At 52.9% G+C, this 12,585-nt stretch overlaps 1 protein-coding gene across 2 annotated transcripts in view; it reads left to right on the top strand.

Annotated features, from left to right (window-relative positions):
• LOC128155009 (protocadherin gamma-A4-like) overlaps window positions 1-12,585 on the top strand; it is a 156,377-nt gene that overhangs the window by 90,397 nt on the left and 53,395 nt on the right. The window contains exon 1 of one of the 2 annotated variants that reach the window (XM_052816422.1): window positions 8,015-10,494. The exons of the other annotated variant lie outside the window; for it this stretch is intronic. Coding sequence (XP_052672382.1) covers window positions 8,041-10,494 — 2,454 coding nt within the window. The 5' untranslated portion in view covers window positions 8,015-8,040. Of the gene's footprint in view, window positions 1-8,014; window positions 10,495-12,585 lie in introns of those variants that run through there. 2 annotated transcript variants of the gene reach the window in all.

Genomic DNA, 12,585 nt, shown 5'->3' with positions numbered 1-12,585 from the left:
GGCTTTGGCTGAGCAATGGTTTGATTTCACGCCTCGTGCCAAGGCCTGCGCCGTCATCCAAAGAAATTACGTTGAGGAACTGTGGCTATGTTTTTGCGTGTGAGCTCCGGTTTGAGCCTCCTGTGGACTTTTCCCCAACTAGTTACCTTTTCTGTGTACCTACTACAGTTGATGTAATCTGAAATGTTAAGCTATGATTCCTTCACTTGTGTAGGTTTCCCATTCCTGCTTTGTTTCTTTGTCCAGGTCTGAAGTTGGACTGTAGAGAGAAAATACGACAAAAGTCTCATGGGTCGAGATAAGGACAGGGAGAGATCATTCAGCAATTACTGTCACAGGCAAACCCGTCTTGACTCGGGGAAATTAATTTTATGTATTGCCAGTTAAAGTCAGAGTAGGATAATGAGAAACAAGAACAAACTTAAAACACATTCCCTCCATTCCTCCCTTCTTCCCAGGCTCTACTTCACTGCCAATTTCTCTACCTCCTCCCCCTGAGAGGTACAGGGGGACAGGGAATGGGGGTTGTGGCCATTTCATCATGGTTTGTCTTTGCCACTCCTTCCTCCTCACGTTCTTCCCCTGCTCCAGCGTGGGGTCCCACCCATGGGAGACAGTCCTTTACAAACTTCTCCAACCAAGTCCTTCCCACAAGCTGCAGATCTTCATAAACTGCTCCAGCATGGGTCCTTTCCATGGGGTGCAGTCCTTCATGAATGGACTGCTCCAGCATAGGTCACCCGCAAGCGTCACAGGTCCTGCGCTGCCAGAAGACCTGCTCCAGCATGCGATCCTCCCCACGGGATGACATATTTTTCCAAGAGCCTGCTCCAGCACGGGCTCTCCACAGACTCACAGCCTCCTTTGGGGCACATCCACCTGCTCCAGCGTGGGGTCCTCCATGGGCTGCAGGGTGGATATCTGCTCCACCATGGACCTCCATGTGCTGCAGGGGGACAACCTGCATCGCCATGGTCTTCATCACAGGCTGCAGGGCAATCTCTGGTCCAGCACCTGGAGCACCTCCTTCATCACTGACCTTGGTGTCTGCATTGTTGTTTCTCTCACATATTCTCACTCCTCTCTCCCAGCTGCTGTTGCGCAGCAGGTTTTAACCCTTCTTAAATATGTTATGACAGAGGTGCTACCAATGCTGCTGATTGGCTCAGTATGGCCAGTGGTGGGTCCATCTTGGAGCCAGCTGGAACTGGCTCTGTCATACATGAGGGAAGCTTCTGGCATCTTCTCACAGAAGCCACCCCTGTAGCCCCCCTGCTACCAAAACCTGGCCACACAACCCAATACACAACACAAAGACTTTGATATACTTCTGTTTCCCTAAAATGTTGCTGAATGAAATACGCTTTTACCTGTGGCCGACATATGGCCAAAAGTTGGATATTATCCATGGTTCAACTACAGGCTGTGAATGCAGAGCAAGGAGGGTGAGAGGCTGCCTTTGAACCAGGAAAATAGGTGGGTCAGTGTGGCTTTGTCTGGGCAATGGTTTGATTTCATGCCTGGTGCCAAGGCCTGTGCCATCCATGCTGTGATCCTGGTTTCCCTGTCCTGAAAGGTAATGGTAGTCCTCTAACAATAATGAAGTGTTTGCACATGTCGTGGTTTAACCCCAGCCAGCAAGTAAGCACCCCGCAGCCACTCACTCACTTCCCCCCACCCAGTGGGCTTGGGGAGGGAATCGGGAAAAAAAGAGAAAACTCATGGCTTGAGATAAGAACAGTTTAATAGAACAGAAAGGAACAAACTAATAATAATAACAGTAAAAATAATGAAATGGCAATACGAATAAAAGGATTGGAATATACAAAACAAGTGATGCACAGTGCAATTGCTCACCACTCACCGTCCCATGCCCAGTTATTTCCCAAGCAGTGATCCCCTCCCCAGCCCCACTCCCCCCAGTTTATATACTAGGCATGACATCGCATGGTAGGGAAAACCCTTTTGGCCAGTTTGGGTCAGCTGTGCTGGCTGTGTGTCTCCTCCCAGCTTCTTGTACCCTGCCAGCCTTCTTGTCGGCTGGGCCTGAGAAGCTGAAAAATCCTTGACTTGGTCTAAACACTACTTAGCAACCACTGAAAACATCAGTGTGTTATCAACATTCTTCTCATACTGAATCCAAACCATAACACTGTTATCAGCTACTAGAAAGAAAATTAACTCTATCCCAGCCTAAGCCAGGACAGCCCAATAACTGTGCCTGTAGAACGATGATGGTCCTCCTGCTAGCAGAGGACATTTTTGGCAGGGACACCTGTGGGAAGTGGAGCCTGAGCACCAGTGCCAGCGCAGAAGAGCCACCCATGGACACCGAGGGGCCACATGTCTATAAGCCCACACTCTCTCACTGTTTTCCTTGAGCCTTTCTGAACCTCTGTCCTCTTTCCCCTGGGTTTCCCTGGGTGGTGTGGATGGGAAGTGCTGATCCGTGTCTCCAGGAAGGAATGAAAGAAGGAACAGTGTAACCCCCATCCATTCAGAGCAGCAAGTTGACTCCGTTTGTGCTGACTGAAATGGTAGAAACTATAACAGGTATCACTGAAAGTTTTTGATTTCTAGTGAAATCACCTGACTCTGCATAACAGACTCTGCAACATGGTCAGCTTTGTGTTGCAGAGCTTGTTTTCCTTTCTCAACGCTTTTTCCCATTCCAGTGGGATGCACTTGGACCCGATTGATAGCATTGGACACATAGCTGTTGGTTATTACTGGTTTTATAATGGAAGTCCAAAAGGAATTGAGCATGTGGTTCCATGAACAGATTGATGAAAGTTTGTTCTGTGTAAAGAAAGGAGTCTCGCTGTCTGCCCTCCCACCTTTTGGAGGAGGGCTGTTGCAGAAACGGTAGCATTAGTGGGATGGATTAATTTTCTCCAGGCATGGTTTCTCTGTGTTCTTGCTGCAGCTATTTCTCACTGTTTATTCCATCCTTGGAGGTAGCCCCTTCCTTGCCTATTGAGGTGAAGGTGAAGGTGAAGGGAGATGTAGATGTACAGCTGAGGGTAGAAAAGCATTTCCCTGAAGGGCTGTAATTGCTATGTCATAAATACAGGATTTTGTCCATCCATACCTGGAAGTTTGCATCCATACCTTGAAGGTTTAGAGCTGCCAAGACAAAGACTTGGATAGACTTCTGTTTCTCTACAATGTCGCCGACTGAAATGCTCTTTTGCCTGTGGCTGATACATGGCCAAATCTTGGATGTTGTCCATGGTGCAAATAAAGGCTGTGAATGCAGAGCCAGCAGGCTGGCTCCCAACCAGGAAAATTGGTGGGTCTATGTGGCTTTGGCTGAGCAATGGTTTGATTTCATGCCTGGTGCCAAGGCCCGTGCCATTCATGCGGTGATCCTGGTTCCCCTGTCCTGAAAGGCAATGACAGTCCTCCAGCAATAAAGCGTTTGTACAATAACTCTCCCTGCAGAACCATGATGCATGGGTAGATCCTGCGTGAAACCTCCTTCATCCATCTGCATCTCCCTGTAACATCTGCGACGTAGACTTTCTTCATAGTTGTAATTACACTGTCTTTCATGCCTTTGTTTCCTGGAAAGTCATGGTTCATTTTGCCCCATTTCTGGATAGTTCTTTATCTTTGGAGACTCGGCGTGTTGTTCTGCAGCAAATCCTTACTTCCCCTGGCAAGCCCTCAGCCACTGGAAGACAGAATTTTATGTATGAGAAAAAGAAAGCAGAAGCTAAAAGAGAATCTGTTATACTTTCTCAGAAGACTTAGCTTGAGAAAGGGGCCTGTGATTAGGCGTTTCCACTTAGGGCTTCAGACTTGTGGGAGATGAGCAGGCCACAGAGTCGAAAAAATGATGAGAGCTGATGAGCTTTCATAAAAGGAACCCCCTACTCTGTAGTCCGGAGTAAGACTTTAGGGTTGCACGTGCAGCTTGAGAACGCAACGGCTCCCAGGTGCTCTGGGGGATGAATTTCCATGCCCACAGTGAAGACCGAGACATCTTCCTGGTGTGTTTCTCTGACAGTAATTTTAATGCTTCCCTGCATTGCTTGTCCGAATTTTTTTCCTTTTCTTTCCCACCCCCTGGTGTTCTATGTATGTAGGTTTAGTTATAAGTAGTGGCATATCTTCATTTAGCAACGTGTTATGTGTTAGTGCCTCTGTGATGGAAAAGGACTTAACTGCAAGGTTCAAGCAAATGATTTATTTGAACTTCACTTACAGACTTAACACGCCACTATTGCAGGTTTTACAGATACAATGGAGGAATGCACTATTGCAATTTTTTAAGGCAAGAGTAGTACATTATTACAACCACAAGCAATTCACAGACAACCACAAGCACACACGCATTTACAAACTTAAAGCATAAACAATATTCACGTACTCCTCCAGGTAAGGGCTTTCAATCCCAGGGAAGTTACCTCAACTGGCATCCCCATCAAGGGGGAAAAGGGTTTCCTTCACAAGCCAACTGTATAGTTGGAGAAGTGACTCCCCCATTTCCAACCTGAATCTCAGAGTTTTTATCCCCGACTTGTGGAATGGTGTGTATGACTATGTCTGAGCGGATTATGGTATATGCCTAAATGGATTATGTATATGTGAGTGGAGTTTTCCCTTATCTTTCCTTTGTTGGTCTGTGATTGCTTGAATACACAAGGTTGTCATTTGAAACTGAAGCTGAAACCCTCCAGTTTTGGGGGTTTTTTTTACCTTGCTTCCTCAGACAACTGAATAGTGGTTGGATTGAGACTCAGGGCATACTATTTGTTAAGGGATTTCAAGGCTAAGTTCAGGTTTGGGTTCTTTGAATGGCACAGCCACCGCGCTGTGTAGTTTAGGGTTTATCAGACAACCCAGGGCTAAGCTGTCTACACAGCTCCCCGTGAGTCGTCTCTGCAGAGAGACAGGGCCTGAAGGCAACCCAAGGCTGGGTCGCTTTTGTAACCCCCCATGAGTCACCTGTGTGCACTAGACATGGTGAAACTTGTTTGTGAACTATGAGCCAGACAAGCCACACAGTCTCTTGCTCATGTTACAGCTGGTGTGGAAGGCAGGAGATGTAAGGGGGGTACATTTGTGTTCCGGTTTTGTTATGGGTGAATAGATGTAAACATGACCTTTGAAGAAGTTGCATCTCTGTGGAACAGTGTGTGTGATAAAAGAGGAGACGAGATTCCTCCTAAGCAAAGAGTTTGATGACCCAGTCTCTGTTGGATGACTGCTTGTCTTTTAGTTTGGCCATGTTAACTCTCACGTGCTTTTGAATACTCATATTTCTTATGAGAATGGTGGTAAGCAGACAAATGTATGTCCTTTCTTGGTATGATCATGATGCATTAACCTCTCATGACATGTGTGTGCCAGTTATGAGGGTCAGAAGCTAACCTGCAAGTTGTGTGGGGTTGGAGAGAAATGAGAACAATGATACATCATTGTTCATTACATACATGGTGTTGTTGTTTCAGCCCAGCCGGCAACAAAGGACCATGCAGCCGCTCACTCACTCCTCCCCACTCCCCTGCGGTGGGATGGGGAGGAGAATCAGAAAGGAGAAAAGAAAAAAAAAAAGGAACCTCGTGGGTTGATATAAGGACAATTTACTGGGACAACACAAAGTGAGAAGTTACAACAACAACAACAGTACTAATAAAAGAATATACAAAACGAGTGATGCACAGTGCAACTGCTCACCACCCGGACCCCGACGCTCCCCCACTGAAAGCCGAGAGCCCCCCACCCAGCCTGCTCCCCATTTATATACTGAGCATGATGTCACATGGTATGGAATAGCTCCTAGGCTAGTTCAGGTCAGCTGTCCTGGCTGTGACCCCTCCCAGGTTCCTGTGAAAATTAACTCTATCCCAGCTGAACCCAGGACATATGGGTAGAACATCTTGATAATTCCTGTGTGAAACCTCCTCTATCCCTGTATTTCTCCCTGCAACATTTTGATGGAGAGTGTCATCAAAGTGGTAATTACATTTTCCCATCCTTTGATCTGCCTTCAGGCTTTGTTTCCTGGAAAGTCATCATTTATCACTTGTGGATTGTTCTTTTGCAGTTGGAACCGAGTGTTGTTTTGCAGCAAATACTGACTTCCCTGGAGAACCACATGGAGATAAGACCTTTTTGTGTGAGGAAAATGAAACAGAAGTTAAAATTGAGTCTTTCATATGCCCTTATACCTAGATAAAGACCTTTGATAAAGCATTTACATAGTAGAAAAAGTCACAAGGACTAACGGATTTCCAAAAGCCACCCCCCTACTATGTAGTCCAAAGTAAGACTTCAGGGCTTTGCTTGTGGGTTCAGACCTCAGTCACTTCCAGGTGCTCTGGGAGATGAATTTTCAAGGCAGAGTTGCGGCCAAGCATCTGTACATTCCAGTAGTCAAATACTTACCTCGGTGGAGCAAGTCAGAGTGTTTGGTCTTGTTTATTAATCATCAGAAATGGCTGAGAGATTTGAGCTTCTGCTTTGCAAGAAGGAACTCGTGGAGAACACTTGCACACCCCCCTACCCATTGCTTAGTCCAAGTGGATAACAAGCACTAATGAAGATCAATGAGCATTACTGCATAGCAGCAGTCACCTCTGATCCCCCTCTGGCAAGCTGGCTACTCAGAAGGTGGTACAGCCTGGTGTAGAGTACTGCTGGCCAATCCCACCTACCTGTGGCTTGTTCTTTTTTCTCTGAGGACTACAAGGCTACATGTCCCTAGGCTGCACAGGCCTGGATGTGTCACAGTAGCAAATAACCTGCCCCATCTTGCTTAGTGAGAGGTACTTGTTTGGGCTTCTTTGGTTTAATTAAGTGCTGCTGAGTTTTGTTGTTCTCATTAAAGGAACACGTGGGGCCTAGTAAAGTACAGGCAAGAGAGACCTAGCAGCCCTTCTAAATCACTGCAACTTGCCTAGCTTACATCTCGAGGCCTCAGTGACTTGTGGCAAAGCATCTGCAAATCACAGCACTGAAGTACCTGCCCCAATGAGATCAGATGGAGGTTTTGGTTTTGTATATTAATCATCAGAAATCATTGACAAGCTTTCAGCTGATCAGGCAGTCCTTGCATGGGCTGGCCAGACAGTGGGACTTTTGCCTAGAAGCTCCCAAAATCACAGAGAGAGAAAAGCAAAATCGAGCCTTATGGCAGGCCTCGGACTTTGGCGTTTCCAGCAAGAGCACTGAAGGTTTTTCTGTACGGAAGAGGAGTCAGCGTCAGGATGTGCACAGGGCAAAGAGCCTACATGGTTCTACACTTTGTTCTTCTCTGCCAGGCATGTACAGTGACACTGGTCTGAGTTCAGGTCCACTACCTTTAGGCTTCACATCTCTCCATCAGTGTTAATTGTTGTTCTAAACCAGAATCAAACCTGAGCATTTCCGAATAAAATGAAATTCACCCTTTTTGCGTGGGCTTCCGAGAGACACGTGGGCAGGGAGATGAAACATCAGGAAAGGCTGAAAACATGCACGACAAAACTTCTTTATTGCTCTGTCACAGATATTTCCTTCTTAGTTTTCATACCAACTCACGCCGGAAGACATAAAGGTACATGACAGAGTGTATCACTACTTTAAGAGTCTACTGCAGCCTCAAGATCCTTCTTGAGTAGGAGACGACGGTCGCATTATAATGGCTAGGGTTCCTGCTAAGCATTACGTCAGTGCCTCTGAGTGTCCTTTTTGTATTAAAAGAGAGACCGCCAAGCTTGATGCGTACAGATCGAAAGCCCGGGCCGCCGTGAGCGAGCGCGGCCATCAGCCGGCTGCGGTGGCGTCGCGGCGCCTCCGGGTGCCGCTGTTGGCCGAGGCGGAGCGGCGCTGCAGCCGGAGCCGCAGCCGCCGCAGCGTCCTGCCCCCGCAGGCTGCTCGCTCGCACGGCGCCGGCCAGAGCGGCAGCGGCACGGGCAGCAGAGGCGAGAGGCGGCGCGGCGCGGGGAGCAGCGGCGTCCGAGCCGGCGCCGAGATCGCTGCCCTCCGGCGGGCCCTGCGCTCGCTGCGGAGAGTGGCTGGAAGGGAGGAGCGCGGCGAGCGCTGCCCAGAATGGCGGGCAGGCAGAGGCAGAGGCAGAGCCGCCGGCGAGCAGCCGGGCGAGTGCTGCTGCCCGCTTTGCTGCTGGGCTTGTGCTGCCGGGCGGCGCCGGAGCGGGTCCGCTACGCCATCCCCGAGGAGCTGGGCAGAGGCTCGCTGGTGGGGCCGCTGGCGCGGGACCTGGGGCTGAGCCCGGCCGACCTGCCGGCACGCCAGCTGCGGCTCAGCGCCGAGAAGCAGTACTTCGGCGTGAGCGGGGAGACCGGGAACCTCTACGTGAGCGAGAGGCTGGACCGGGAGGAGATGTGCGGCGAGGCGGCGTCCTGCTCCGTCAGCTTCGAGGCGCTGGTGCAGAACCCGCTCAACGTTTTCCACGTCGAGGTGGCCATCCAGGACATCAACGACAACGCCCCGCGCTTCCTGCGAGACAGTTTCCAGCTGGAGATCAACGAGTTCACTTCTCCCGGCGCCCGGTTTTACTTGGGCACGGCCGAGGACGCAGACGTGGGCAGCAACTCGCTGCAGGGCTACGAGCTGGAGACCAACGGGTACTTCGCGGTGGAGGTGAAGGAGAGCCAGGACGGCAGCAAGTTCGCGGAGCTGGTGCTGCGGCGCGCACTGGACCGGGAGAGGGAGCAGAGCCTGCGGCTGGTGCTGACGGCGCTGGACGGCGGCGAGCCGCCCCGGAGCGGCACCGCCCAGCTCTGCATCAACGTCACCGACGCCAACGACAACCCACCCGTGTTCGCGCAGGACCGCTACCGCGCCAGCCTGCGGGAGGACGCGCCGCCGGGCTCGATGGTGCTGAACGTCTCCGCCTCCGACGCCGACGCCGGCACCAACGCCCGCATCACTTACGGCTTCGGGGAAACGCCGGCCAAGGTGCTTCAGAAGTTCGTGGTGGACGCGGAGAGCGGGACGATCACGCTGCAGGAGGCGCTGGACTTCGAGGACACGCGAGGCTACACACTGCTGGTGGAGGCGAGGGACGGGGGCGGTCTGGTGGCACACTGCAAGGTGGAGGTGGAGGTGCTGGACGTGAACGACAACGCGCCCGAGGTGACACTGACGTCGGTGTCGAGCCCGGTGCCCGAGGACGCGCCGGCCGGCACGGTGGTGGCCCTGGTGAAAGTGCGGGACCGGGACTCCGGGGAGAACGGGCAGGTGTCGTGCGAGCTGTCGGGCGAGGCGCCGCTGTCGATCGTGGCGTCGTCGGGCGGCTCGTACAAGGTGGTGACGGCGAGCGCGCTGGACCGGGAGCAGGCGCCCGAGCACCGGGTGGCGGTGGTGGCCAGGGACCGGGGCAGCCCGGCGCTCTCCAGCCGCGCGGCGCTGGTGCTGGAGGTGTCGGACGTGAACGACAACGCGCCGGTGTTCGAGGAGGCCGCCTACAGCGCCTACGTGGCGGAGAACAACGCGGCGGGCGCGCCGGTGCTGCGCGTGCGCGCGCGGGACGCGGACGCGGGCGCCAACGGGCGCGTCAGCTACTGGCTGGCGGGCGGCAGCGCGGGCGCGGCGCCGTACGTGTCGGTGGAGGCGCGGAGCGGCGCGGTGTACGCGCAGCGCTCCTTCGACTACGAGCAGTGCCGCGAGTTCGCGGTGGCGGTGCGGGCGCAGGACGGCGGGGCGCCGGCGCGGAGCTCGACGGCGACGGTGCGCGTCTTCGTGCTGGACCGCAACGACAACGCGCCGCGGGTGCTGTGGCCGGCGGCGGGCGCGGGCGCGGCGGGGGCGGGCGCGGGGGCGTCCCCGGCCGCGGCCCCGTTCGAGGTGGTGCCGCGGTCGGCCGAGGCCGGGTACCTGGTGGCCAAGGTGGTGGCGGTGGACGCGGACGCGGGGCGCAACGCGTGGCTGTCGTACGAGCTGGTGCAGGCGCCGGAGCCGGCGCTGTTCCGCGTGGGGCTGCACAGCGGCGAGGTGCGGACGGCGCGGGCCGTGTCGGAGAGGGACGCGGCGAAGCAGCGGCTGGTGGCCGTGGTGAAGGACCACGGGCAGCCGGCGCTGTCGGCCACGGCCACGCTGCACGTGGTGCTGGCCGAGAGCTTGCAGGAGGCGCTGCCGGAGCTGAGCGAGCGGGCGGCGGGCGCCGACTCGCCGGCGGAGCTGCAGTTCTACCTGGTGCTGGCGCTGGCGCTCCTCTCCGCCCTCTTCCTGCTGAGCGTGGCGCTGGCCGTGCTGGCGCGGGTGCGCCGGGCCGGGCCGCCCGCCGTCCTGCGCTGCCTGGGCGCGCAGCGCTTCTCCGTGGCCGGCGCCGCCTTCCCGGCCGACTTCTGCGAGGGCACCTTGCCCTACTCCTACAACCTGTGCGTGGCGCCGGGCCGCGCCGTCGCCGAGGGCGCTTGGCTGCCGCCGCCGCTGCCCAGCCTGGCCGCGGAGGAGCTTCTCGGCGCGGAGCCCTGCGGGAAGCGGAGCCCGACCAGCAGCGCCGGCGCGGGAGAGCCGCCCGCGGACGCCGAGGCCCCGCAGGTCTGTAAGCCCGCGCAGTCCTTGCCTCTGAGCCCTTTCTAAGCTCACGCCGAGGGGAGTGGGCTCTTGCTCGTCCTTTGGCCGCTTGGGCGCCTGCTGCCGCGCTCTCTTTCCACGAACGAATGAAGTAATCCTCTGCCGTGTCTTTTCTGGCAGCAGGCAGCGGGAACGGCACTTCCTGCCTGACCACCTGTCACACCTGTAGGCTCAGTAGAGAGGTTACTGCCATTCAGCTTGTGCTGGATGAAATGGTACAAATGTGGTGAAGCTCTAAAGTGGAATGAGTTCTGCTGATGCTGAACGTCCACGGTTTGCATCTGTTTACTTTCCACTCAAAGCAGGCAGGTAGCGGCGGCAGTTCTTGGTTCATCACTCGTTCAGTTTCAGCTGAGAAGGTTTTCTTGTGGAACGTGTGTTCCCTAAATGGTATGAGTTACTGATGTTGAACGCGGATCCCTACCGTGTACAATGAGATGACCTAAGTCTATATGATGCAGTCGGGAAAGTGGGATTGGTGCTTGATGTTTGACATTTTTACCTTCCTGATGGCTTTTTCCCGAAGCGATGGACTTGGGACCTGGCTGACAGCTGAATAAAACCACCCCGTTGTTTAATGCTGTTTCTAGAATGGAGCAGCAAGTCCTAAGTGTAAGCACAGCCTGTACCGTGTAAGGCTGTAAAAACAACAAAAAAAACCCTGCAAAAAACAAAGTGGGGCGAAAGGGAGGCTGATTGAGACCGGCCTCGCCTGTGCAGCCGAAAAGCAACGAAGCCGAGAGTGAAGGGCTGTCCCTGAGGAGGACTCCTTGTGAAGGGGGATCTTCATTGCTGCCTTGTGCTATGGCTGGGGGTTTGGGAAAGTAATGTGGCTGGTGGCGTTCCAGTGTGACACACTTTTGATCTGCGGAAGGGTGAGGGAAAAGTCGTGCAAGCACGACTGCTGCTAATTGCTGTGCAAGTAGTGGTGGAGATTGTGCTTTTGAACTAACGGGCCAAGACTCGTAAGGCTGTGCACGGAATATTAACAGAACTTTATATCTACATTGTATCACCATAGCAAAAACATTTATCCCTGCGGTAGAAATAACACAACCACGGGAGGCGTGTCATTTCCTTCTGGTCGTCATCCCCCCTTCCTAGACGATTCCTTCACGTTATCGAATTAATTGTTCAGGTGTAAATGCCTATGAAGTATGCAGACCCTTAGTTTATGTGGCCTAATGGCAAATCACCCATTCAAGTCCGTTAACTTTCCTTTTTCGGTATTAGCTGCCTCTGTAGGTCTTCCAACAGTTTAATAATGTAGCCATTAGGTCAGTGACTTCACTGAAGCACTCCATTGCTCTCATCCCGTTCTAAAATACGGTCGGGACTTGACGACTAGCGGGAAAATAGGCGCAGAAAAAAAATTGGGAGCAACGCAAAGGTGTCGTACGGCTGCAATCACCCTCAACCCACAGAATGGGCCGTATGAAGGGGAGTATTTCAAGGAAAGTTCCTGAAGCGTGGGTTCATGACCCTGATATATTTGCTTCTCCGGGGGGGTGTGTGGGATGTGTGTGTCCGAATATCACGTTTTGTATTTCAGAGCCTGTTTTCTCTTGCTTTCCTTGTAGCAGTCATTCAAGCATGACGGCTACAAAAATTCGTGTTAGAGGTTATGGTACGGGCTTAGATTCTCAGTTGATTGACCTCACCTTCTTGGGCCTTTAAATGTCTAATCTCAGCCGATGGTCGTGGTGTAGTTAATTTCCAGCGTGTTCCTTATTGTTGTCCCACAAACGGGGTTCGTTTACCCGGCCTGCAAGCCAATTCCTCACAGAGTCGAGGTATTTTTAAATTAATTTCATGGATGCGCATGGACGGGTGCCTGTCTCAAGACAGCACACCTTTGTTTCAAAACTCCTCATTTTTATCTAATTAAGTAATACATATTCATTATTATTTGTCTTAACGATTGGTTCTTTCTTCTTTGCCTGTCATGTAAATTAGTGCGCAGACTCGGTCTTCTTCCTTCATGGTCTTCTTTTGAGTAGGGGGTCTCATTTGAGTAGGTGGTCAATAAGTCGGTGGTCGCGATCTCCCCCTGTA

This window comes from Harpia harpyja, chromosome 20 (assembly GCF_026419915.1).
Source record: "Harpia harpyja isolate bHarHar1 chromosome 20, bHarHar1 primary haplotype, whole genome shotgun sequence".
Taxonomy (NCBI): domain Eukaryota; kingdom Metazoa; phylum Chordata; class Aves; order Accipitriformes; family Accipitridae; genus Harpia; species Harpia harpyja.
This window is presented reverse-complemented; position numbering and strand designations above follow the sequence as displayed.